Genomic DNA, 26,322 nt, shown 5'->3' on the forward strand with positions numbered 1-26,322 from the left:
TTCTATGCTGCACTTGTCACAATTTAAGGACACAGTGAATACTGCAAATATTAGATTTTTTTAATGGTTTGGTTGTATCGTGTGTCATCTTACCCCCCACCCCGATACAAATGGGTAATGGGAAATACCATTTCTTGTAGGGAGAATTTGAGAGGTTTTTTTAGAGATTCGAGGATTAAGCCCTGACTTCAGCCTAAAGAAGTAGAATTTTTACTACTGGTAGCAAATTAGATCGTGGTTCACTTTGTCAAGATGGCTTTACCTTACTTCATTTTACTGCATTATTTTACTTTTTTTTTTTCTCCCTGTATTTTCTTCTCCTTTATTTTATTTCCATGTAATTACTTGAAGCTGTGGCAGGTGTTTGGTGTCTTCCAATAGTGTCATGTGAGCGTTTCACTGCTGTCTTGTTATTCTGTTGTAAGAGAGCTCTGCTAGCACAGAATCAGACCCATAACACTGACGTATTTTCAGGAACTCTACAGGGGAAAAAACAGTATCGCTGAAGGCCATTGAAGCTCTTCCAGAACTTAGCATCTGCTGACAGGTTGCAGGTTGCAGTCCAGTGTCTTTAGTGGAGGGAGACCTGTCTCTCCAGTAGAAAAAGTTATCCCTGGTGTCCATGGCAACTGGATAATGAGGCATGACAGCTGAAATTAGCTTCAGATCTCCAGTTTGAAGTGTTGAGAGTGAAAAACTCAAGGATTGTGTTCTGATATTTCTTATCAAGCGTGAAGTTTAGATGAGCTGATTTGGACAACTGGATTTATTGCACTTAGACATCAGCTCACATGAATGAGATGTTAATAGTTCACCCATTTTCCTCCAGCTTTGATGTTCCAAGACCTTGGGAAAGGGAAATATGGTACACTGGCTAGCCTGAATAGCTGTAAAACATTGGGTTTTTTTCTCTTAAGCTAAAAGATCAGCTCAAGAACAAATACTGACTTCAGTTGCTCCAGCTCAGAAAATTACCAAACCTGCTGCAAAATACGGAGTGCCGTTAGTGATGAGGAAGTCTTGTGATGTGCCTAAAAAGCCAAATGAGAAAAAAACATTGGCTAAATCTAGACAGGTAAGAAGCCCCAAGTTACTTGAATTGAACTTTTGTTTGTATTATTTAAATGCTATGAATGTTCTTACTTAAATGCTGTGGAAATACTACACATTCCTTTTCAAAATGTCTTTTATGTGGACACATGGATCTGCAGAGAAGGTTGTGCTAGTTTAAATGCTTTGCTTGCTTCATTATTGGTTGGCTTGGGGTTTTTTCTAGTTGTTTTTCATTTAATGATTTTTGGAGATTCCTACCTGAGTTTTGTTTTTTAATTCCACTGCTGAATTAGATGTGCTGTGAATGTTTTCAGTTCCTGTGTTGGTGTTGACTACTCTTAGAAGGATTTTAAGTCTGTCAGGTGTACCAAGATCATTGACACTGGCTAAGAATCTCTGCATCTTTCTTCCTTGTTCAAAAATAATCTCATGTTCTCTGTATTCCTTATTACATAAAACTTCTCTCTCTCTCTTTATTCCTTTAATTACTTCATGACCAGGAGATGTTTGATACAACTAGTTTTGAGCCATATGCACATGCCAAACAACTGGCAACCAGGAAGCTCCCACTTCAGGAAAGAGCTAATTAAAATTTTTTTCTGAATAAGTAATGTTGCTGTTGTGGGTTTTTTGGTGGGTCTTGGGGTTTTTTTTCTTTCTTTCCTTCTCCCCGTGGCACTTTGCAGAACATAACACTAAGATCTCTATCTCAAAGATCTCTATCTGTGTCAAATTTGATAGGTGGTTAGAAAATTACCCCCAAGTTATAAATTCTCCTTGAGGTTCAAAAGTTATCAGAAGTTAAGGAAAAACTCCTTGATCACACAAGCCTTGTTGACTTGTGATACACGGTTTGAGAGCAAGCAAAAGGCATCTTGTGTTCCCTTAACTTGTCTGAACCCTGTGTTCAGACTTCTTGTGTTTCCTCATGAAACCATGAGGGGTTTTAGGTTCCAAGGCCTGATTGCACAGCCATCTGCTAGTCTGGTGCATTTTGTGGTCAGCTTCACCAGCCAACACCACTCCAATTTGTACAGGAACTTGAAGTGTTAGAGGAGAGGCTGAGGAAATATCCTCTTGTGCTATGTAAGGAGTCGGTAACATTGCAAATTCTTTGTGTGGATTATACCTAGTGATAGGGGATAAAATGTAGGATAGAAAAAATGGCTACTGTATAGTAGAAATTCTCTTCTCTTTTCTGTTGTTCCAGGGTAGTGTAAGCTCGCAGCTCTCAGCTGGCTTTTCAGAGGAGCATGTAGCAATCATCTCCTTCGTTTAGTGACATTACATTAACTCCCTGTAGTTGAACTACATTGACTTAAGTCTCTAAAGGCTCCTGTCTTCTGAAATACCTGCTTTTAAAGTACTCGCGTGATAGGATTTTGGGTAATCAAAGGAAAATATTATTAAGCTTTCTGTGTTCTAGTGCCATCAGAAAAAAAGGCTTTACAAGTAACCATCACATTTTTGAGAAGACAGCATGGTTTATTATGTATAGCTGCTGCTTTACTGGGTGTTCAGTAGTGGCTGCATTCTCCTTTTCCATAGGTAACAAGAAGCCTGGTTAGAGTTACCCGAGCAAAGGAGCAGAAGGATGACCTAATAAATCTGTTCTCCAAATATGAGAATCAATATCTAGGGACTCTCAAAGACTTATAATGGGAAAAGACTGTAATGCAGAATGATATTGGCAGAGAAGAAAAATTGAGACAAAACAGCTTTAAAAAATACTGCCTTCAGCTTGCAAGACAGAGCTTTTAGTAGAGGATGAACAAGTACGGTAGCGTTTACCCCTAGATCCTAGCAGTGCTTTCCATTTTAAACCTCCTGAGTGATTAATTATTTTAAACCCCATTTTGCACATTCAAAAGTTGTGGGTTTAAGATTTTTTTTTTCCCTATTAGAATTTTTCTCTTATTCTGACATTGTGCTGTCTAATTTGAAGTTTCACCTTTTGTCTAGGCCTTTCCAACACCAATGAAGAAAATTAATCCAGGAGAAGAAAGGAGGAAAATGTTTGAGGTAACTTGAAATCATCTATTAATTTTCAGACTGAGCAAAAGCTAAGCCCAGAGCAAGAATGACAAAATGAAACATTCACACCTTTCCTCCTGATCTTTTTTCCCAAAGATTATCTAAGTTATTTAAAAAAAAAAAAAAAATCTAATCTTTGTGGACTAGTAATTGGAGCACTAGCCTATCTTGACAGAGGCAGAATAATGGCTCAGTAATAAACCAAATTATATGTTTATTTTTCAGGAACCTTCAAAAAAGAAAAGGTTAGAATTTCCTGAAAAACGCCAGAGAGATCAGGTAGACATAATCCCTGAGCCTTTCTTTTCCCACCCATAGTAATTTTAAGGAAATATCTCCTCCTGTGGTGGAGTAGTTCTTATTTCCCAGTTACTAAAGATGTTTAATCCTTATACATTGCAGATCAGTTTACTGAAGGCAGATGAAATGAGAAGATTGGAAAAAGAAAGGGTAAAATATGTTTTAAATGTGTTAATAACAAAGTTCAGTTTTTTACTTAGTGATTCCCTGAATTATATTTTCCTGTGTTGTTTTCTCCTTCAGATGGAACGAATAAACAGAGCCAGGGAACAAGGATGGAGGAATGTGCTTGGTTCAGGTGGAGGTGGTGATGTTAAGGTTGGCAGCAGATGCAGAAATGTGGTGTAGTCTGTTCCCCCACCTTTGGTTATCTGGCGTGGCTTTCTCGTTTCAGAAAGCTCTGCTCTTGGAGGTCAATCCTTGAGGCTGCCCATTATTAATCTGTGGGCAATTTAAGAGCAGCTCTATAGCAGACTCTCTTCCCTGGCTTTTTGGAGATCATGTGCAATTTTCATTTTTAATACGTATGCAATTCCTGAATCTCTTCTCTTTTGGTCTTCACGCACCACTTTACCATTCTGGCTTTTGCTACGCTTCCTGTGCTGTATCTCTGCATGAACAGCTTCTTCCATATTCAAGTTTGTTCTTCAATTCTTGTGTTGAAACCTTTTTCCTGGTTCCCATATTATGATAATGGACCTCTCCCCCAGTATTAAACACCTGCTTCTACACATTCTTCATTATTTAGCGTTATAAATGTTTTTATATACTGATAAGTTGTTCAGGAGGGGGACAAAAAATTCTGAGTAATTCTAATTTTTTTTTTTTTTCTGAAAGCAGTAAACTCTTTAGCTGGTTACTTCTTACATAATTTAATTAGATAATCTGATTCCTGTGACGTTTCTTTTTGCCTGTTCGTCTGTGTCACAGTTTAATGGAAACATAACTGTTCTGGGAAGTAGTTTCATGAAGTGACTTGAATATGAAGGTCTGGGTACTTTCATCAGACAGAGCCAGAGCAGGGATTTAAGTATTGCTGTGGATTAAACCTATCTGTCAATAGAAAATGGATTAAAACACAGCTGTTTGTTGCGATGGTAGTGAGTCTTACAAAAATACTTGGCCTAAACATGTTTAGCAAGGTTTTTGTAGACATGCTCTGACTGAGCAGTAAAGTCAAAACAAACAGAAGTTCTATTTTCTGTTCATTCTGCAAGAATGAGGAATAGGCGAGCGCTTGACCAGACTTCAGTAGCTGCTTGTTAAATATATTATTTCAAAATAGATATCATCTTTGGATGTGTGCCACACATCATATAAGTACAGCTTAAATACCAAAGCAAACTTAAGCATAGCAGATCTTAAAAACAACCAGGTATTTATTTAATGAAAAAAAAATCAAAAAACATCACTTGGTTCTGTTGTGGTTTAGCGCCAGGAAGCAGCCAAGTACCTCACAGCCACTCACCTTCGCCCCTCTCCCCCATTAAGATGGGAGAGAGAATTGGAGGAAAAAAATAAGACAACTTGTGGATTGAGATAAGAACAATTTAACGATTGAAAGTAAGTGAAATGAAATAATTACTATATGTAATAAAAATACTACAATAATACAATATGTAATAAAAATATCATCGTAATAATGCTAATGGTATATAGTTAAATAAAACTAGGGAAAAGGGAAGGAGAACAAAATGATACAGCTGCTCACTACCAGCTGATTGATGCTCAGGCAGTCCCCGAGCAGCGATTTCCCTCCCGGCCAACTCCCCCAACTTATATCCTGAGCATGACGTTTGATGGCATGAAACGCCCCTTTGGTCAGGGGGGGTAAGCTGTCCGGGCTGTGTTCCTCACCACCCACTTCTTGTAGAGAAGAAGCTGGGAACGCAGGTGCAGTGTCAGAAACTGAACAAGTGCTCGACTTGGTATAAATATTCCTCAGCAACAAGTGAAAACATCGGTGTCATCAATATTCTCCTCAGCACCAATCCAAACCCACAGCCACCGACTAGCTACTGTGAAGAAAATTACCTGCGTCCCAGCTAAACCCAGCCCGGTTTCCTATGCCGTTCTCTCTCTCAGGGTGAAAACTGGCAGGCACCAAGGCAGGCTTCCATACGACACGGTGTATCAGCGTTGTCACCTTTGCATCAGAGCTAGATACGTTCCTGAAAACAACTGTGTTTCTTATGAACTCTGAGAATTTTATTGCAGGGTCCTTAGACACCGCAAACGGGTAACTTGTTCTGCTGTAGCTACAGCTGTGTCGCTGTCGGTACTCTCAGTCGAGGTTCAGCGGCTGTGTATATTTTTACTAAGTTACTGCTGTAAAATCTCATGGAAACGTGCTTTTAAGTTTGTTGAGGTGTCTTCTCCAGGTTGGATAGTTCAGTACAAATCTGGCTGCAGGCCACGAAGTTGTCATCACTTCAGGTTTCCGTATACTATTATACTATTACTGAATTAGTTATCCTTTTCCTTTCTCCAGCGGGAAAACTGTATCCAGCAACTGTTGAATAGCATTGTTCAAGCTTTCCAATAATGCAAGCCATGTAGCCTCTTCCGAAGGCACAGCAGGGTCATGCACTGCAGAACTTTCTCCTTTTGTCGTTTGGGGTTGGCTGCTGGCACCTGATTCTGAGGGAAAGCAGGGAATTTGGCTTTGGGTTTCTGGTTCTAGCAGGGCTGTGACTGTTCTGCAGACTGTGATCAGCACCAGCTTCAAAGCAGTTGCCTAGAGATTGATCGTACTATTCCTTTAGGTAATCCTTGTGAAAGCTGAGCTCCTAATGACAAGTAGAACCTTGAATAGTGTCTAAAGCAAGACTTTGCCTTCCATTCCTAGAAACTATAGTCTTGTATAGTCAAATATTTTATCCAGATGAACTGCTTACCCATGCATTTATTTGAATTCCTGGATAGATCTTTCAGAGTTAGTATTCGATCATGTGGATTATGGGGAGCTATTGATAGGTGGTGAGTGACTGAAACTCAGAATGTGAGCTAAATTCTGTTGTCAAATATAATCTGTCCAAGAACCAAGTAGGCAGTCTTAAAGCTGTCACATTTGCATGTACCTATTTAAATTTATTTAAAATACTAAATTTATGTAAAATTCTGAAAGGAATGTTGACACTATTGTTAAAACAAATTCCATAGATTTACTGCCATGGGCTATTTGACTGCCTCCCCCAGGTGTAAAGGGAACATTTTTATGCATGTGCTGGCAACCTTAACTTTGCTTTGACATTTTCTGCATCCATCCATCCTTGGCTGCTGCTCTACACAGCTGCTTGCAATGTCTTGTTTTGTTATTTGCATGGGAAGGTTCTGTAGGAACTCTAGTTCCTTGAGAGGGAGAGAGAGAATTCGCATAAAACAGTAGCTTGTGGTAGATGTTCCCCTGATCTGAGCTGTAGTAGGGAAGCATCTCAATTCAGGTGATGAAGCCAAATTAAATTAAATGTTGATGACAATGGGGGTTCTCGGATAAATCTGCACATAATGCTATTCAGCAACCTTAGAAGTGTGCTTAACTGTTTCCAGCTTCATGAAAAAATAGGGGTTTGGCTACGAATCACTTGTTAGTGTTTCAGTTAGTACTGTATCACTTCTTAACTTTTGTGCTAAAACTTTGATTTTTGCCACATAGAACATCTATCTCCAATGATACTGGAATGGATTTGTTACCAATAACTTCCAAAATGCGTGACAGACATTCTGTGTATAACTAGACTATTATCAGAGGAAGGTAGAATGCTGTGTTATTATGGAGTGCTAGCAGAAAATTAAGTTCTTAATTTGTCTATCTTGTAATTCATTAAAATGGTGACATGCCAGGAATAAAACTGGGACCAATTCAGGGCATATTAATGTGTTTATTCCGCTGAAGAGGTGAAAATTGGAAGGACTTGTTAAAACCAGTGTTTGAAATTTCAACCCTACCCCTTTTGATTTCCAGGCTCCATATTATGGCGGAGGTGGTGTTGGTCCTTTTCCTGTGTCTTCCAGAGGACAATATGAACACTATCATGCTATTTTTGACCAGATGCAACAGCAAAAAGAAAACGTTAGGGTAGCTGAAGAGAGGGAAGCCAGATTGAGGGCGAAAGTCCAAAGCCGAGAAGTTGGTGAAAGGTATGGCGACCTTCCATTTGAACTTGCATGTGGTCTGCTTCAGATGAATGTAATGAAAGTTACTGTACGTATTTATCTACAGAGGAATTCCACCTGGAGTACGTCCAGGAGTTCCTAAGGGGCCTGCAGGTCATCACCATTTACCTGATGCTGGTGCAGTTAGGAAAAAAGTGAAAAGATTGAAGGATGTGTCAAAACAAGCCAGTGCAAACAGGTTGGACTGTGATAACCCATAAATCTGTCCCTACATGTTAGATTCTTGTTCCATGTCTTGTTTCATTTAGTAGTTAGACAGTTCTCAAGATCGCTGTTATCCGTTGGTACTGTGCCATCTGTTTGTGTGTTAGTCCCTCGCAGACCACGGTTCTTTAGAAACAATGGAAACCTTGGCTTCCTCAGAGGTGGAAAAATGCGTTACTAACAACTGTATCTAAGCTAGATTTCAGCCAAAAATTCTTGGCTTAATGCAGTTGTAGATAACATTATAAACCTCCTCTGATTTTTTCATAGTCCACTTTTTGTGTTATCTAAGAAGGTGCTTCCTTCTCTACATCTGTTTGACTCTCTAGCACTGGAGAGTGTCTGGAATGCTCCCACATTTGTTAGCTCCTGTTTATTGATGGGTGGAAAACTTCTAGGAGCTTTCTTCATCGAGATGCAAATGCCAGGTGTTACAATGATGCGCAACTTCTAATTTGGTGATGTTTATTCATGGAATCATAGAATGGTTAGGGTGGAAAGAGCCCTTAAAGCCCATCCAGTTCCAACCTCCCTGCCATGGGCAGGGACACCTTCCACTAGACCAGGTTGCTCCAAGCCTCATCCAGCCTGGCCTTGAACACTTCCAGGGATGGGGCATCCACAGCTTCTCTGGGCAACCTGTCCCAGTGCCTCCCCACCCTCTGCGGGAAGAACTTCTTCCTGATATCCAATCTAACCCTCCCCACTTTCAATTTAACCCCGTTACCCCTTGTCCTGTCACTACAGGCCCTTGTAAAAAGTCCCCCCCAGCTTCCTTGTAGCCCCTTCAGGCACTGGAAGGTGCTATAAGGTCTCCCCGGAGCCTTCCTTTCTCCAGGCTGAACACCCCAACTCTCCCAGCCTGTCCCCAGGGCAGAGGGGCTCCAGCCCTCAGAGCATCTTCATGGCCCTCTGAAATTCTTTGTTGTTATTCTTTCCAATTACTGTAAACTGAGTATTTTGTACATAAAAGGACTGTAAAGAAGCATTGATTTTAATTTTTAAGAATTATTGCACTCTTTCAAGTATCTTCCTCAAAACTTCTTTGCTCTCCTTTTGATCTGTTAATATTGCCCAAAGAACTGTGTCCACACTTGTGAGCTGTAAATGAGGAAATGCCTTTTTTTTCTACAAGATTGGTGTGTGAAGCGTTACTGAGCTTCCTATGGGGACAAGCCACAAGGTATATGTTGTTTTCTCTATAGCAGCTGGGTCTGTTGTGAGCTAACGAAAATTTCTTCTGGTACAACCCGGTACTGGAAGGTAAATTTCCTAGCAGCTGTAGACGTGTATTTCCATCCTCCTCTCGTTACTCTCAACGCTTTGCACAAAGTGCCACAATCCCCAGATCTTGCCTAGATGAAGAAACACTGTTTGCCTTTCACATTGGGCAATATTAAATTAAATGTTACTTGGCTACACCTGGGTAAACTGTTTTAAATGTGCTGAAATTGAGAGGAGCAATAGTAGAGGGCTGTAAATTATGAATAATACGGAGTTCACGAAGATAAACTGTTTCAGTATTTCTCAAATACATGAACCTAGAAGCACTCAATGAAAATGCTGCACAGAAGTTTCAAAATAGGCAGGGATTTTTTTTTTCCTATTTATCAACTGGATTATCTTTAGCCTTACATTGAGGTGTTGTTTCTTAGCATTTAAAATGCGGTAAGTATTTGTACTTTATTATCTAGAAGCAATTTCATTCCGCTATATGACATGGGTTTGGACAGGTTTCACTACCCACCAGTTGAGTTCCTGTGTAATGAACAGTTACAGTCAAAGTCTTTCAGTGAGTCAAATACACAAATATGAAGATACTCAAGTGTTTGTTTCTTTACCAGTAACACTTACCTGGTTTGTGTTGTCTTCTCAGAGTAAGGGCAGTTGGTTTCTTATTGTATCAAAGTAGTTTTATCTCCATTTTCCTCTTCAGGAATTGTAGCATATGAAATTATTTAATTTCCTTGTTGCTTGGGAGAGAGGGGAGTGGTGAGGAGAGAGGAAAAGCAAGATGTAACGATGTTTAACTAGCGTGCTAATTCGTTTGTCAGTTATTAACGATGGCTCCTGCATTGCAGAATTATTTAACTGCGTCAGCCCGATGGGTTATTGCTATTAATTTATTCCAATTTCTTCATGCCTGTTGCTGGACCCCTAATTCTCATCAGTCAGATGAGGCTAGGGCAACCTTAGCAAGGGGATTGCCTCATCATTCCACCATTTGTTAGAATATCTTACACCGTTTCCAAGTGTTTTTTAAATAGAAAACTTCTTCTGAGCCCAATTCTATCCAATTTGCCAGAACCTGGTTCCCTCTACAGAACAGTTGAATATATGTACTAGGAGACTAGCCAGATGCTCAGTTACAGTAACTTGAACACAGCCTTCTCGTCTACCCAAGCAGGGTGAAACATGGGAAAAAAACCCATCTTGTTCTGGCTAATTATAAGGTAGGAAAATTCCTTCACAGTCCCTTTAGAAACAAACTAACAAAAAAAAAAAAATCCCCCCAAAGGAGTTGCAGAAGACTTGGAGAATACTAGCACTGTACGGATTATCTAAGTGGTGCAAGCTCATACTCCAGACATAGGCCAGTCTTGAATGACCGCTGCAGTATTGACCTTGTGACTGGCTCATGTGATGAGTTCTTGCTCATGTCCCAAGGGAAGCCCTCGTCTTTTTCACAAATGATGACGCTAATGAAACAAGCTGAGACATTTGCCGAAGTAATCGCACCAAGACTGTGTTTTGACGCTCATTTTTGTTTTGCTAACCGAGATACGGAGGGACAACGTGGTGTTATGTTTGGGTTTTTAATTGTTCTTTTAACTTATTGGAGCCTGTTTTCCTCCGTTTTGTGGAAGTCTGACGTGTGTTCTGGCTGATGAAAGGCCTTATTTGAAGATGCCTCACTCATGGAAAGTGACTTCTTTTTGTGTGTGTCCTAGTTAGAATAAAAGCAGGGAGGAGAGGGGGGTTGAGTGTTATGTTTCAGACACTTTCATCTTGCTATGTTGTATTGCAATTACTTAGGCAAAAAGGGTGGATAGCTGCAGAGAGAGCAAAGCAAGTTGAAGAATTCTGGCAACGAAAGAGAGAAGCCATGGAAAACAAAGCTCGAGCTGAGGGACACATGGTATGGAATGTGGTCTTCCTATGTAAATTATTCTTTCAGCATGCTTTATGAATCTTTGAAGTAGCATCATAACAGTGAAATGCTAGCTAAATATCTTCCTTAAGTATTTTAAAGAAAAAGAGAATGAGAGGTAGGTTTTTTGCATTTTGTTGATTTTATTAAAATGTTACAGAATTGTGCAATACTTATTACTGTAAGTTTATTAACACAGGAAAATACCTTTTTTTTTTTGCATGTGTCTTTTGCATGTGTCTGAATTTTAGAACATTAAAGCTATGAACAGAGAATGGAAATGAAAGTTTTGGTTAAAATTAAACTTCCTTATTCAGTAGCTTGCTGATTGAGGTGATAAAGCCCATCAGACTCAGTGGCGTGTTTTACAAAAACACCCTTGGACATGACTCGTTTGCGCTAGGACTTTGTGTGGTCGAACCATGTGTTTGCATAATGTGGAGACTTTTGCTTTTTGAGTGCTTCTCCACCCTGTTCATATTTAACCAAGTCACAAAACTGAACTGACTGTGCTGGCATTGCAGTGAGAAGAGACCGACTGCAGGCTTATAGAGGCATCTCCTGAGTTGCAGCTGAATATCAGATCGTGATTTGCAGCCAGGTCTTTGTTTCAGAGATTATTTCACTTAGACTGAGCAATTCTTAAATGCTTTGATGGTGAAGTATCCTTAGATTAGGGTATATGTTTTAAGGAATGAGTCTTCCACTTCAAAACTATGGTTCTGGTTTTTAAAACCTCCGAGACCAGTAAATAATTGTGGAAAAAATGAACAATTCTTGTTAAGACTGCCTCTTCTTAGACAAGTTCTCAGTAGATCTGCTTCCGGTTTGTTCTTGACTTTGTTGGCATCACTATAATGGATGAGATCAGTGCAAGATGCCCAAGTATTTGGGTTATTGTTTCTCAGGATTCTCTAATGTATTCACTTGAGCCACAGTGTTTTATTCTTAACTGGCTACCATAATAAAGCAGGGAGGTTACTGAAGAGCTGTAAGAGTAACTCCCAGATGTTCAGGACGGTTAACTCGAGGTCAGAGTTCCAAATCCACGGACTCTCATTTGCCCTTGTAGAAGTTCTCAGCAGCTTCCTTCTCTTTGTGCAGGAATACAATTTGACTAGCTGGCCCTATTTCTCATATAGGGATGGGACTATTCTCTGTTGTAATTCAAATGTCTCACACTGATTTACCCAGTTTCAGTTAATATATAGTTGCTGTCAATTTTAACTTTCAAGTGGTGGTCTGAATTTTGACTTGGTAGTTGAGCTGCTGCTGATATTTTCAGTCATCTCTTCTTTAAGAGACCTGCTGACCTAATTTTACTACTTGGCTGTAGTTGTGTGGCATTGCAAAACATCAAGTCCTGGTCTATGAAAATTCTGATGTAGGCAGATGAGTCAAAGTTAGCAATCTGCAGAAAGGAAATAGGATCTCGAGTGCCTAACCCTAACGCTGTCTCTTGTTTAAGAGCAGTGGTATCATGAGTCTGATTGAAAAAAGTGAACTGACGTGAATGCTAGAATGAAGAACAGTAGTGCCAGTTAGATTTGTAAAGCTCGAGAACATGCATAAAGGAGTTCAAAAGAAACCCAAATGTTTTCTGAAAAGGTGAATATGGAAAAAATCCTTCCTGTTCTGTATGACTTAACTCGAGCTGAAACCAGAATTCAGGGATTCCTTGTGAATGTATGCTACTTCTTACCCACCAGGACGACTGCTTCAGTTTGTTCTCTGATACCCCAACCACCCAAGTGCAGAAATGTGCCGTTTCCTTGAATTGCTGGGTTGTTTTGCTCAATCTGGCAGTATTTAGCCAGAATATTTGGATTCAGTCCTCCCTATCAAGAAATTAACTGGAGTATTTACTTACTAATGGTTCTCACTACTCAAGCTCAAGAAAGCTAAAGCCCTGGTATTTTATAAGGCAGAAGGTCCACATATGACCTACCACATGTATGCCTACTGTTTTTATCATATGTTAAGGAATCAAGATATTTTAACCCGTACAGCAGAGGATTCTGGTGTATCATGAACAAAATCATTTCAATATTTTGGATTTTAATCCAAGCAGGAATCCTGCAGTTCAATGATTCTTGTACTGTCTTGTATTGGACTTCTTTAAAGGTTGAACCCTTTTTGGTGACAGTTAGGACACTGAATGCACCACACTAACCAGGACTATCCACCGTGAATACATACCTATTGGACATTTAACACAGCTTGTTAGATGTAGCACCTATATTTCGGTATGCTAGTAGGTTTTTGAGTTTGCTACACGTAGTACATTTTTTTTTAATAAGTCCTCATTGTGGATAAAAGCATGATCTAAGAGCATACCCACTTTTATTTTGGGCTTGGCTCAACAATGGCAGAAATGCTAACTCTGCCACAATTTGTATATCATTCAGATGCAGAAAAACTTGTGCCCATTGGAATTTTAGCTTTCTACTGTAGTAGGAGACGGTCAGAATTGCAGGGTGAAGACAATATATTGTTAAATCAATAGTCTCTCTTTGACTACTCAGGATTTTGAGTTGTTACTGTCATATGTGTTGTATAAGTGAAAAAGGGTTATCGGTTAACTTCGGAACAACTGCCGATCGTTGGTGGATTTGGTTTCTAACATGTGAACAGTTATTGGATAAAGCAGATAATTTGATTGCCCCAGCCACCTGAAACTTGATACCATTAAATGGCAAACAGGGTACACTGCAAAACGTGGCAGATATCTATGGAGGCAGGCCCATTTCTGCGAGAGGAAGGAAATCCAGAAACAAGGAGGAAGAGGTACGCTTGCAGCATGTTTGCCACTTTGTTCATCACACGAATAGCGCTGTTCTGACCTTCGCTGTGCCTGGTTTGCCTGCATGGTTCGTCTCTGTAACAGAATAGAAGGACTTGATAAACTACTAGGAAATGATTTATTGTATAAAGTTCTAGAGTTTGGATGTCTTTGGGGTCTTTTAAATAGTCAAAATAATAGTTGTCTGCAGCAGTCTGTCTCAGAGAGGTTCTTGAATGTGCATACGGATTTGACATCCTGTTGTGGTAGATGTAACCATTTCTAGCCTGCAGTTCTATATAAGGTAATGATAGCTTAATACTGGGAAACATGCATTCCAGTTTGCTTATTTTCATTAGACGAGAGTTTTTCTGCAGATTAATAGCTGCTAATATGTTGATAGTAATAGTGTGGGGTTTGGTTTTTTGTCCTTTTTGTTTGTTTTTTGTGCAGTCTTATGTATTTTAAGTTAACCATACTGGAGACAATTTCAGTATCACTGACACTTCCTTCCTTTCTTTGCCTTAGGAATATCTGGCAAGATTAAGACAGATCCGGCTACAAAACTTTAATGAACGTCAGCAGATCAAAGCAAAACTTCGTGGAGAGAAGGTTGGTTTGAAAAATAATCTGAAATACTTATGGAAGTTGCCTGTGGGCTGAATGGGGTTTTTTGTCCCTGTGGAAAGACTTTTCTCATGGGCAGTTTTATATATAGACAGGTATTTTTGATGTTCCATGGTTAGTTGAACATCCATCTCTTCTTCCAGAATATGCAAGAGCTGTTTGTTGTTTCAGCACAGGGGGTGCAGCTTCAGTGCCTGTAAATGTCTTAAAAACACGACAACCTAAAGCTATATCTGAATTTGACACGTAAATATCTCACCAAGCACTAGCACCTTTATATTTATTTGCTTTTAGTCACAGGAACTTCTCCAGAGTTCACTCTTTGATGTTACTCATGCAGAATACATACAAAGCAATTCTTTTCCTACATTCTGTACGTGTGTATTAAAGTTAGAAGATCTTAACTGAATCAATACCCTTTTTTCAAGCATCACTTTTCCAAAATATGTTTATAATCCAGCAAAACAAAGCGGTATGTTTATAAGGTATATTCAGAATGAACACTTCTTAAGGTGTCAGTTGAATAATCCAAGGCACCTGTGGAATCACAGAATCACAGAATAGTTTGGGTTAGACCTTAAAGCCCACCCAGTTCCAACCCCCCTGCCATGGGCAGGGACACCTTCCACTAGACCAGGTTGCTCCAAGCCTCATCCAGCCTGGCCTTGGACACTTCCAGGGATGGGGCACCCACAGCTTCTCAGGGCAACCTGTCCCAGTGCCTCCCCACCCTCTCCAGGAAGAACTTCTTCCTGATATCCAATCTAAACCTCCCCACTTTCCATTTAAACCCGTTACCCCTTGTCCTGTCCCTACAGGCCCTTGTAAAAAGTCCCCCCCAGCTTCCTTGTAGCCCCTTCAGGTACTGGAAGGTGCTATAAGCAGTCCACTTACTTTAAAGAAGGGTTTAATTTGAGAGGCAGTCTGTGTTGTAAATATGGTCTGGAGTTTGTTTCCGTCTTTTCGTTAACGTACCGTGGGATCTTGGACTCCTGTCTGTCTGTTCTTCATCCTCCTGCCCATTTGTCTTAATAGAAGGTTTGGGTTTCCTCAAGTCACTACCTGCTTATATATTCACATTGTACTTTGTGATTTAAAACACAAGAAATGTTCCTGCCCTGTCCTATCCGTGAAGTCCTTTCGTGCATCTTGCCTGTAGTGCTTGGACATGTAAGGCTAGACCGTGCCCTGTACCACTCCGATTCTTTGGACCACCATCCCGGCTAAAGAGTTCTACATTACTGTAGGTTTTGGCTGTTTGGGGTTTTTTTTAAATGCTAAAATACTCTGGATTTTTTTCCTGTATTAATGACTTCTTTTGAAGCGTTTTCTTAATTTTAACTTTGATAGCATCTCGCTGATTAGATGCACGAGAGCCAAATTCAATCCCTTGACTGAGGTGCAAAAATTCTTTAGTGCATTGAAGAGAAACCCATGCCCCTTTAAATCTAAAATGAGTGCTCCAGAGCAGAATTCACATACATTTCTACCTGAGGAGACTCTGCAGACTTTGTAAGATGTGCTAGTGGCTCGCTCTGGCACGGGACCAACTATAGATCCTGGTCAGTGAATCCCTAGCAGGGATTCAGGTAAAACGTTAAGCTGATGCACCATAAGCACGTGCGGTCTTCATTGCATCGGGTGTTAATTGCACTTATATGTGTCTCCTCTGCTGTTCTGAACAAGCTCCAACCGGCTGCAGTGGGACTAGTCACCTCCGTACACAGCCCCAGGACACCTTAGTGGGTCTCCTGAGCACCCTTACAACACTGAGGGCCGTGCTAAGAAGTTACCAGGATCGAGCCGTTGCTGTACTGCACTGTTTCTTCCAGTTTTCACTGAGCTGCTGCAACAGTTTCTCGCAAAATTAGAGGCACCCACGTTTTACCTGCAGTGCGGTTAATTGCAGAAGTACAGGTACTCTCCAGGAGCCTTGGAGGTCAAGGCTACTGGTGCCAGTAAAGCCAAACAAAAGTTACTCTGGCCATGACCTTAATTCTCTGTACGTGTTATTAGGCATATTAGGGACCTAACTTCCTTTCCCACCTTACCTGGAGCAGTGCTGTATGTCCTGGTATGCCACCTGCAGAGGAACACAGAATAAATCGGTATCTTCCAGGAAGTGGGCCTAAAGTCATCTTCAGAATAAAGAGACCATTTTAAGAGGCTTTTTCTTTTTTTTTTCTTGATGACCTCTGGAAGCCAACTTTAGCATGGAGGTTCACTTCTAGAAGCGTGCCATCTCAGACCAAATCACGTCACAGATACGTTTATTTCCTGATGTTTAGCAATTTAAAATCTATCACTACTGCATAATATCCTATTTTACATACAATAAATGAATATATGTATTCATTCCTTGGCCTGAGAAAAACCTCAGAAAAATAATTTAGCACTCTCAATCTCCAGTGTTCTTCCCAGTCATCTCTTTTCCTGTTAATTGACTGAAGCCAAGGCAGGCATGACCTCCTTTTTTTAATTTTCACTTAAAAAATGTACCTAAAGTTCTTGTTTGTGTTTTTTCCAGATTATTTCTAATAACTCTTTCTTATACTGCAAGAAGCTTACTATTTGGTAGGCTATTTAAAATAGTTTATTTAAAATAAAAGGTCTGCACAAGTTGGTAATGAACAACGACAGATTCCTGTCAGAACCCTTTTTTTGCTTAACCCTTATCAGTCTGTTCTGGAAGCAGGAATATGCAGAGGCCGTGGAAAGAAGTAAGACAGATTGAAAACAGGGATTTCAGAAGTAGACCTTATCTTCTTAGTTGTTTCCATTTCCCACTCTCACCCATTCCACCTTCCTTGGAGCACATACGGTGGAAGAAAACTGGAATTCCAGAGTGTCAAACCTGTCTGGAATACCTTACCTGCAGAGCATGCCCCAGTGCTGGAGGGTGGCAGGTGAGAACCCAGCCTTGTCAGGTCACTTCCCTCGCAACAGCAGACACATCGCTTTCTTCCCGGCTTGTAAAAGCTTCATATGTTTGCAAAGCAAATACGGCCACACAAAACCAAACGAGTAAGCAAAAAACCCCCCACGAATCTCAGACGGAAGTCTGCCCAAGCAGACGTTACACCTGAGTGAGGAGTTAGATGGTGAAATGATGGCCAGGGTTAGTCATACAGAGTGCTAAGAGTAGTCACTTACGTCACTCAGCCTTTAAATACATGAATTAGTGATAATTCTTTGAGGCCTCTTACTTTGCAGAATGAAGCGGCCAGTTCTGATGGACAAGAGTCGAGCGAGGAAGCAGAACTGAAGCGCAAAAAGCTAGGAGCGCAGAAGGTAACCGTGGGGAGGGAGGAGATGGGCGTTACCGGTTTCAAATTTGTTTCCTATCTCGGAGTTTCTTACATCGAGTTTTACTGTCAATAGTCCTCAAGGAAATGACGTGCCAGCCATGGGTACCACTAGGTTTGCTTTATTAACAACTCAGAGTTGGGCCACCACCTCAGTGCGTGGCAGAAGGCCCAAGCTCACCTCGCGCACCGTTCAGTCAATACCCGTTACATAAGTTCCGAAGTCTGTGTATTTCCACTCAGCCTTTTGGTCCCCGGAGTTCATTGTTGATCAAAGACCATCACAATCCCCTCTCTCAGCTGCGTTCTTCTCTCCTGGTTCCAATTCTTGTTTCAGTTTCAGGGGTTTCTTCGGGTTGCCGTCCCCGTAATCACTCTTCTGCCATTTCTGTCTTGCACAATTCTGAGACAGACTCCAAGATGTACTGTTAAGGCTTTAACTAAAGCCAGCAGTTTCTGCCCATTCACTTACTTTTTCTAGCAGATCAATTAATTAATCACTCTTTGTCAAAACTGTCTCTACATGATTAGCTTGACTGGGTTTTAACCAGCCTTGGGTGGGTCTGTAGGAGGAGCAGGTTGAGAACAAACATTCTAGGCCTGCTGAGCAGTATTTCCCCACTTCTTTCAAAACCCCAAACCCCAGATCTAAACCCACACCAGAGACTATGAGGAATTCCTTCACAAATAGTTCGGTCGTACAGACATCCCCTGCAAGAGGTTTTTATTTTATCTGTATTGAGGTAACAACTCTGTTCAACTGTTCTATCTCAGTAATTTCAAAATAGGTTGTGACACAGGATATTTTAGGCAAGTCAAGGGTTGTTCCCATTCCTGCCTCTGAGACTTTGCTCTAGGTTAACGTTAGTCTTAAAGGCAGTTTGGTGTAACTGAAATGGCATTTTAATGATGAAATGGAAAGGAAGATGTACCTTAAATAACAACTTTATTGTAGTTAAAAAAACGAAGGAAGGCAAAACTTCTCTGTGCTGACCTGTGGATTGGAAGGTGAGCTATAAACCCCTGTGAAGAAGCAAATTTAAAGCCAGCGTGATTTGCAAAAACCCACTGTTTGACTGGTGTTCTTATCTCAATAACTCTCTCTACCAGACAAGACATAGCAAGTATTACTCTGTTCTGTGATCTGTCGGGTTTTTTCCCCACCGTCTGCAAAGAGCAAGGTAAAAACAGGCTAACCATAGGCCTAACCTCAGAACTAGAGGTGAAACAGGAACTTGAGCGTTTTGTGTTTATGTGGAGAAGGTTTGAACTGAATATTTAGTATTTTGGTTTTAATATTTTTAGCTTCAAAATTAATTTTAATTGGAGATCATGATTTCAGGTTACCCTGAGATTGGTGTGCATACTAAAAAGATAAGCATGGAAATCAAGAACTGTTAAATTTTGAGGAGTTGCCATTATTTTCAACTTAAAAGATCAGTTCTGATACTTGCTTGGAGATTTTGGTCATCAGGGCAGTCCTTCTTTTGCAGTCTCTACACGAATAAGTGAGAGAAAGGAAGATGGAGTAATCCAAGCATGTTTCCTTTTAAAACATTCCATGGAATGGGGTACTTGGTGCTTTTTATGATTTTAAGTTGGTCTTTTTTTGCTTGTTTGTTCACTGTAGGCCCAGGCAAATGCTCGAGCTGCAGTTCTGAAAGAACAGTTAGAGCGAAAGAGGAAGGAAGCGTATGAAAGAGAGAAAAGAGCCTGGGAAGAACATGTAAGAAAATAAGTCTTATGAGCAAAAATAATAATAATCTGGCAAAATATGTAGTGCCCTATCTTTGCCTAACTAAAATCTTCTACGGTGGTTTTCTCGAGCTTAGGTAATTAATTTACCTTCTGAAACTGAGGGGAGCATCTCTCAATCAGAATTCCTTCACCTTATTGCAGGTCTACTGGAATGAAGAGCCTGGCTCAAGAATTTAAGAGCATTAAACCTAAGGCTCATTAGGATCACCCTAAGCGTTTTATTAATGCTGTGTAACGGGCCAAAGTTTATTTAACCTTCTTTTGCTTCCGTATGCTGTGGGTTGCGTCCTTTGGATACAAGTTCAACTCGTAACACACTGCTACAAAAAACAGTGTGTTGTGAAGCTGATAAACTGGAAGTAGTCCCCACGTGCAGTTGGCAGGTTGTCTTTGGTGTGAAAACGTGTGCTGTTATTTTCTTTTTCTGAGCTTTACATGAGCCCATTTGATAATGCTGTGTTTAACGTGCAAAGTCTGGAAGTTAATTTGTTGACTGACTCTTTTTTTTTTAATTGAATCTACACAGCTGATAGCGAAAGGGGTAAAGAATCCTAATGTGCCTTTTCACATGGGAGCTACGGAGCGCAGTCCCACGCATGAGCTCCAAGAGCTTGGACCGGCTCTTCTGAAGCCACAGCTTACAGTGAAGCCTGGCACACCGGTCATCTCCATCACTTCTGCTCTGAAGGAAGTGGGGGTGGTAGGTACTTCTGCTAAGAGGGTAAAATTAACTTAAAAAAAAAAAAAATCAATAATGTTTTGAAGAATGTGTAAATTAAGGCAGAAAAAGTCATTAAGGATACTTGTTGCTTCTAATAAGGGAAAGGGGAAAAAAAGAAAAATGAAATGTAAAAAGAAACCAAAACTTGGAAGGTTTTGAAACAGACCTGTATGCTGAAACTTGACTTTGGTCAGTTTTGAACAGCATGGCTTAAGATGAACCCTAGGCTGCAGTTTCAGTCTTGATCAAGGTAGTCACGATTAGTGGGAGAAGGCAGCATCCACTAAGCAGCATCTTCATCAGCTTCTTGGAGAGGAGAGTTAAGGAGTTTGTAACCTGGTGGAAGTGAGAAAACAAACTTTGAGGCGTAGGATTCTTTTTATATTAATTCTCATTTGCAGTCAGTTTGAAAATATGTGAAAGAATAGAAAGTTTGAGAGTTGAATCTGATCGTGTTGTCTCTGCTTGTTCTCTAAAAGAGTATTAGAGGCTTCCTAATGCCTGTTTCCTGGGATACTGCCAATGCTTACACTTTTTCCTTGGCTGCCACCATCCAATTTACGTAGCAGTTGTAAAACAGCGTGAAAGTGAGCCACGGTACCGCTGCAACTTTTCACACAATCTGTGTTCATTTGAACGCCAGCTTTTGTGGGTTTACCTAAGCTATCTCTAGATTTCCGTGTAGTGTGGGATTATATACTGTAAGCAACCGTGAAAGCTGCCAGTGTGGGAATATAGTGAAACTATACATAAACAAATCATGTTTTGACAAATACTTAAGGCATTAGCAAATTTTTTATATGTGGATGGCTTGACTTACAGTAATATAACTATGCTACACTACATAGTAACTACAGTGTGTAGTATAGTTCCAGTCAGTGACTATAACTGACTAAAAACTACCACACAAAGCAGTTGGAGATCATCATCTTTGTGTACAAGGCCGAAGTCCTACATTTTTGCCTTCCATTTTTAGTTTGATTGTTTTACATAACAACCAAGTTGTCTCTCCTGCCTTCTGCTTTTCTTTACAGGTGCTCCTTAACTCTGTCCTCTCCCGTTTTAAGTTGGGTTTGGTTTTTTTTCTTATATAGAATTGCTCATTTCTGGCATTGGGACTTTATGGCATTTTGCTATAGAGGTCATATTTATTTCTATGTGTTTCGTGCTCTGAACTTTTCACTTGTCTGCTTAAACTGAGTCTGATCCATTTGCTCACCACTTCCAGAGAGTGAACAGGTCAAAGATGGAAGCAGCCCTTCAAATTATGTCTTTGGGAAGCCCCATAAAAGCAGAAGTATCATACATTCTCTTTCAGTCAGTCTGGAGTTGTCAATGTAAAGGTTTTGGAGGTGATTTATCACTATTATGTCTATTAATGTTCTCCAGAGTGTTTTTTTTCTAATGTGCTTTTCTACACTGTTTTTCATGCCTCGTGGACTAGAAGGATGAAAATGTAACTGCTAGCCAGGAAGCTGGGGAGAAAATAAAAAAGCCAGATTTTGCAACACAGGTATGTCAAATTGTTTTCAGTTTCATTTAATTTTCCATTAAAAAAAGGCACTAATTTAAGTGATATATCTTGGCCCTTATTTCAGAATAAACGAGAAATTCTGAGAAGATTAAATCAAAATCTTAAAGCTCAAGAACATGAGAAAGGAAAAAAGGAGTGTAAAAACATCTCCGAATCGGCCAGCTCCGAAGATGGCGAGGAACAGCAAGAAGGTGACCATCCACTCCTAGGAGATCGCAGAAAATGGGAATCTGGGGCATCTGAGCTGGTAGTTCCTCTAGCTCAGTTATCAATGGAAGACTCTCTTTCTGGAACAGACCGTAAGTACTTTTTTTGTCACGGCGATGTTAGTAAATCAATCTACCCTGTGTCGTGCCTGGTTTTTATGCAGCAAGTACAACCTACTATCAACTTGCTATGAGTTGCATGTCGGCTGCCGCTAAAAACCAGGTGGTTATGTGTTCCCTTGGATGAGGAATAAGACGCTTTGGAATTAAATGGCTTGCAGGAGATTCAGAAATAGTTTCCAAATTTCAACAAATAGTTACCTAAGGAAATGGATGGTGGTTTTCTTTGAGCCTTCTTTGTAGGGGTCTGTTAAACTGGCACTCATTTACCAAAGACTAAAAAGCAGTTAAGTACGTGGAAGACCATCCGATGCCAGTTTTAAACACTTCTCATACTGTTTTCTTTTGGAGAGCCAGGATTGCTGAAAAGATCTTTAAGTTGTTAACTGGCCTGGAATAGCTCCTGTTGTTAAGTGGGATTGGCAGAAGGCAAAGTAGACTTTTGAGCACAGTCTTCAGGCTGCCTGACTTGGGGTGAGGTGACGCAAGTTCTGGCTTTGCAGTTTAGTTTTGTGGAGGTTGGTTGGTTGTAAAAATTAGAAACTTGTATTTGCTTTCTATATTAAAAGTTTCCATCTTTTCGTGTTTTTGGCCCGACAGGTGAAACGCTGGGGGAAGTGATTAGGTTAGATATTGGTGAACCCCACAGGAAGGTCTGGGGCAAAAGCCCTACTGATTCAGTCCTGAAGATCCTAGGAGAAGCAGAGTTGCAGCTGCAAACTGACTTACTTGAGGAACTTGATGTAATGAACGGTAAGAGCAGCTGGTGATTATCTGCCCTGCAAGTGTAGGAAGTGCCAGATTGCCACTTTGTCTGCTGAGAGCCATTCTGAAGCCATAAAAGCATATTCTACCCTCACTCTTGCTTTACGTTTCTGGGTGTTGCCTCTGTTCTGAATGTCAGCACAAGCTGATACTGGAAGACAGCAAAATATTTCACCTGCAGTGAAGTGGTGAGACCTTAAAAACGGTGTGCTGAAAGGGAAGGGTCTTCATTTTATTGAAAAGTCTTGGACTTTGCTTATCAGTAGAAACGAGTGTGTCTGGAAAAGGATGCCATCAGCTGAATATTGTGTTAGGTAGGTCCTATAACCCTCTTGTTAGTGTGTGGCTTCCATAGCCGTGGTTGGTTTGTTTTTTTTTTTTTCTGGTCAGCCTCTGCTTTTCAGCCTCCCCAAGAACAAGAGGAATTATGTCAATTCCAAGTATAAACTTGTACTAATGATAATGGAGCAAGTAAAATTAAAATCTTAATATTTCTAGCTTTCCTCTTCATAATAGTTGCAATAAAGGCATGCAGGATTTTTTCTGTTCAGTTTTCCTTTAAACAGAAGTTCTCACCTTGTAGTCACCTTGTAGTTTATTACCATTGTGTCAAAGCAGTTTTTATATAGCAGAATAATTTCCTGGTAGGCACTGCAGAACTTCTTGAAGGAGATCATCAGTCCCTGGTTGTAGGAGAGGAGGAGGAAGAGAAAGTCCTTCCCGCTCTCGGGGCTCAGCCTTCAGTACCGGCTGGGCTCGCAGAGTCTGACAGGACCGTACCAGAAGAGTCTCGAAGCGCCGGACCTACCCGGGGGCAGAGCGAACCCGTTACGCTGGATGGTAGGTCGTTTCATTTGTAATTCTAATGAAAGTCTGTTTTCCCGTTGAATGAGGGAACTAAGGTTCTCAACACTTCTGATATCTTCCCATGAGTAGCGTGCAGTTCTTCGTTAACACCTTTTAGGTAGGCCCAAGTGCTTTCTGGGCCTGGGTTGTGACTTGCTTCACTAAAGCATTTCGTAAACTTCCAGAAACCCTTTTTGTCTGCTGACAGAAAACTCTCTAGAACAGAACCGAAATCCTAAAGTCCTTCAAATTTTTTTTTAGTTGGGTTTTTTGGGTTTTATCCCCCTTCACTGTGCTAGAGTATTTCCTCTGTGTGATTCCAGCAGCCAGCTGACTTTGAGGGGAATGCAACCGAGCTTTTTAGGAGACAGTTTGTTGGAGCTTTAGGAAAATTCTGTTATATCAGAAACAACCTTTTAGCTCTAGGGTTAAAAAATCTAAGTTGTTTCTTCAAAATGCAGAAAATTATTAAAGCTTATGGATTTAAGGGTAACCTTAAAATGTATAGTCGTCTTTTGGTTGGAATTAATTTCAGATGAGGTACATGACTGTTACTTTTAGAGCCTGATGATTTGGAAGCAGAGATGTTGGAAGAAACAAAAGGTGAAACGCACCAGAGTAAGGAATTTCCTGTCACCGTTAACGAAGTGTGGGTAGAAGAGGAAAATAAGTAAGTACTCTCCTCTTCTTCTCCGTTCTGCAGTTCAGACAATTAGCTTTAACTGCGTAGGATTGAGCTACATCAGTTAACAGCTTAGCTCAAGCGTCACTGCCGGTGTGCCGTGCTACTTCTACTGCCCTTGATGACTTTTCCAGCAGACTAATGACTGGTTTTACATGGTGTTTCCCCTGGATGGGGTACTTTGTAATAGGGCACAAGATGACAGAAGAAATGAGGAAGAAGTGCCTGACAAGGTGCAGCCACACAAGGAAGCTGTGGAAGGTCAGTTGAAGTCTCTTGTTTTGCTTGCTGTAGCTGGCAGTACGGAGTACTGGAGCCATCTGTCCCTTTTCGCTTCTCCACCAGCTCCAAAAGAGCAGGTTTTCTGGTTAAATTTTCTTTTTTTAGTTCATACTTGTAAAGAGCAAATTTCTGATGGATTAGGAAGACAGACTGTGGGTGCTAGTTTTGCCACTTTGGAAGCAAGCATGTAACACTACATGTCTAGGCTGTGTACAGCTTTGTTGCCCTGTGAACAGGGCAGTGGCCCACATGATAACTTCACAGTGAATGCCAAGCTTCTGAACGTTATGACCTTCTAAAATGACTATTTAAAATGTTATGGAATCTGATGATGTTAATAAAAGCATTGGCTTTGCTTACAGACATCTCTAATATTGAGCTGCAGCTTGGATAAAAATGTTTTAAGCAGCTGCTCACGATGATAAATGATTATCTTTGTGGCACAGAAGAATTGCTTGTGCTTGGAGATCTTTGAAGTAGCTTCAGATCATCTGCATATTTTACAGTAGAATAGAAAATACTGTCAGGTATCGTTGGTGAGACTACCCCATCTTCTTATGGGTGGCCAAAGCAAAGTGAGGTTTTTTTCCCAGTGTCTGCGCAAATGATGTTGAGGTGGCTTTGAAGAAACGTAGTATAAGGCAGGAAGCGACAGGTGAAAATGTATGATGCCGTAATTCTGGGCATGGGCTGGATAACGAGACACTAGAAGTCATGAGAACAAAACAGGCAATAGCTGTGGGCTCTATATTCTCAACAGTTAAAATGGGAGAATTTCAAATTCTAATGCATTTGCTAAAATAATCCAAAGATGTTTTAATACTTTTTACCGTGCGGTCTATCTTCCCCTTTTATTGTAGACCAGAAATGAGTTAGTTCTGTTGACATCAGTTAGCTTTTGCTGAAGGACTTGGGGTTTTTAATCTATTTAGATTTGTAAGGGACTTTCTTTTACCACACCAGAAACTTGTTCCAGTGGCTGTCCGCAAGCTGAACCCTTCTTCCAGAGGGTGACGCGACCCACCGCTGTGCCAGCAGCCTCGCCGGTCCTGTCAGCTCAGTCTTCGCAGGAGGAGCCTTGTGCACCTCCTTCACGTTCCAGGTCACCAGCAAAAAATAAAGACAAAAGTTCACTGCTGATTGGACTTTCCACAGGGCTTTTCGATGCAAACGACCCAAAGGCAAGTTTAAAAAACACTAAAAAGGAATACTTGTTTTTCTACAGTAATGTTCTTATTTTCTTACTGAGGCTGAATGAGGCCGGAACAGATAGCGTAACCGTTTTGGCGGGTGTTTGTATTTGTCTGGCCACATCTGCCCTGCAGGACGACTGCACGGTGTTCACGGTGTCGGCGGGGCTTGCGCAGCAGTGGGGGTCTCAAGACTTCACCGTTCGGCATTTCACGTCCAGGTGCTTAGGGAGGAATGCCACCGTGTCTCTGAGGCTGGAGTTCACCAGGGAACTCCTCACTTCCACCGTCTGCTTTCTCCCTTGTGTGCAGTTTTCAGATTTATCGCTACCCTATCATCATAAATGCTGAAGAGATCAGCAAAGCTAAGTTGTTATTTCTGGCAGCCAAGTGATTGGGCTTTCTCTTGTAGGATTTAACCAAGTGGCACAGTAGGATTTAACCTGTGAAGCAGGAAGACTGAAGAAGAGTGAATGAAACTAACTGCTTTCTTGAAGGTGTTTCCTGACCAGCTCCGTAGGGGCGAGTGGCAGCTCACAGTCTCTGGAATGAGTATAGGATGGTGTGTGCTGGGTTCAGTCAGGAA

General features: G+C 40.8%; 1 protein-coding gene across 1 annotated transcript; it reads left to right on the forward strand.

Annotated features, from left to right (window-relative positions):
• Positions 1 to 917: 917 nt before the first annotated feature.
• On the forward strand, positions 918 to 25,957 carry LOC104514260 (serine/threonine-protein kinase Nek1-like; the record flags this gene model as incomplete). The annotated part of the gene is made up of 20 exons (XM_010157883.1): positions 918 to 1,075; positions 3,016 to 3,075; positions 3,313 to 3,366; positions 3,490 to 3,537; positions 3,631 to 3,705; positions 7,352 to 7,527; positions 7,610 to 7,741; positions 10,804 to 10,906; positions 13,622 to 13,705; positions 14,229 to 14,312; positions 17,541 to 17,618; positions 19,263 to 19,358; positions 19,917 to 20,090; positions 21,556 to 21,624; positions 21,710 to 21,944; positions 22,572 to 22,724; positions 23,385 to 23,576; positions 24,144 to 24,252; positions 25,649 to 25,727; positions 25,872 to 25,957. Coding segments are annotated over 20 exons (2,245 nt in total), but the record flags the coding sequence as incomplete, so codon positions are not given.
• Between the last annotated feature and the right edge of the window lie 365 nt (positions 25,958 to 26,322).

This window comes from Eurypyga helias, unplaced genomic scaffold, assembly GCF_000690775.1.
Source record: "Eurypyga helias isolate BGI_N326 unplaced genomic scaffold, ASM69077v1 scaffold9548, whole genome shotgun sequence".
In the NCBI taxonomy this organism is placed as follows: Eukaryota; Metazoa; Chordata; class Aves; order Eurypygiformes; family Eurypygidae; genus Eurypyga; species Eurypyga helias.